Source organism: Onychostruthus taczanowskii, unplaced genomic scaffold (genome assembly GCF_017590055.1).
Source record: "Onychostruthus taczanowskii isolate IOZ18803 unplaced genomic scaffold, ASM1759005v1 scaffold5163, whole genome shotgun sequence".
In the NCBI taxonomy this organism is placed as follows: domain Eukaryota; kingdom Metazoa; phylum Chordata; class Aves; order Passeriformes; family Passeridae; genus Onychostruthus; species Onychostruthus taczanowskii.
The window spans coordinates 1-588 of NW_024502751.1; the positions used below are offsets into that span (position 1 = coordinate 1).

The 588-nt window shown below is 76.7% G+C and overlaps 1 protein-coding gene across 1 annotated transcript; it reads left to right on the plus strand.

Moving 5' to 3' along the window:
• Positions 1 to 6: 6 nt before the first annotated feature.
• Positions 7 to 582, plus strand: LOC121342210 (rho GTPase-activating protein SYDE1-like; the record flags this gene model as incomplete). Its single annotated transcript, XM_041416437.1, has 1 exon — positions 7 to 582. A coding segment is annotated over exon 1 (529 nt), but the record flags the coding sequence as incomplete, so codon positions are not given.
• Between the last annotated feature and the right edge of the window lie 6 nt (positions 583 to 588).

Consider the following 588-nt stretch of genomic DNA (forward strand, 5'->3'; position numbering starts at 1 on the left):
GCCCCCTCCCCAAACTGCGCGCCCCGGGCCCCGTGCGCCGCCTCTCGCTGAAGATGAAGAAACTCCCGGAGCTGCGGCGGAAGCTGAGCCTGAGGAGGGGTCCCCACGGCCCGGGGGGTCCCCCGGAGCTCCCCGAACCCCGCAACGTCCTCGGCCGCTACCACCTGGACAGCAGCGTGGCCTGGCCGCTGACCACGGCCGTGTCCGGCCGCTCCGGCCACCGCAGCGACGGCGACTCCCCGGAGCTCCGCGCCCGACCCCGGCGGGCACCCGGGGGTCCCCATTTGGATTTGGGGGCGTTCCGCCCTTACGGGGACCCCCCCCCGAAGTGTCCGGCAGAGCTGTCCGGCCTGCTCGGCGTCCGGCTGCGGGGGCTGCGGCCGGCGTGGCCGGAGAGGGTTTGCTGCGTGCTGCAGGTGGACGGAGAGAGCCGCGCTCGGACATCGCTGCTGGCCGGAGCGGCCGCGTTCCTGCGGCTGGAGCACCGCTTCAGGCTGGACGTGGAGCGGGCGCGCAGCCTGCGGCTGGCCGTGCTGGCCCGGGGGCCGAGCGGGGGCCCGGCCCGGCTGCTGGGGCACGGCAGCGTGG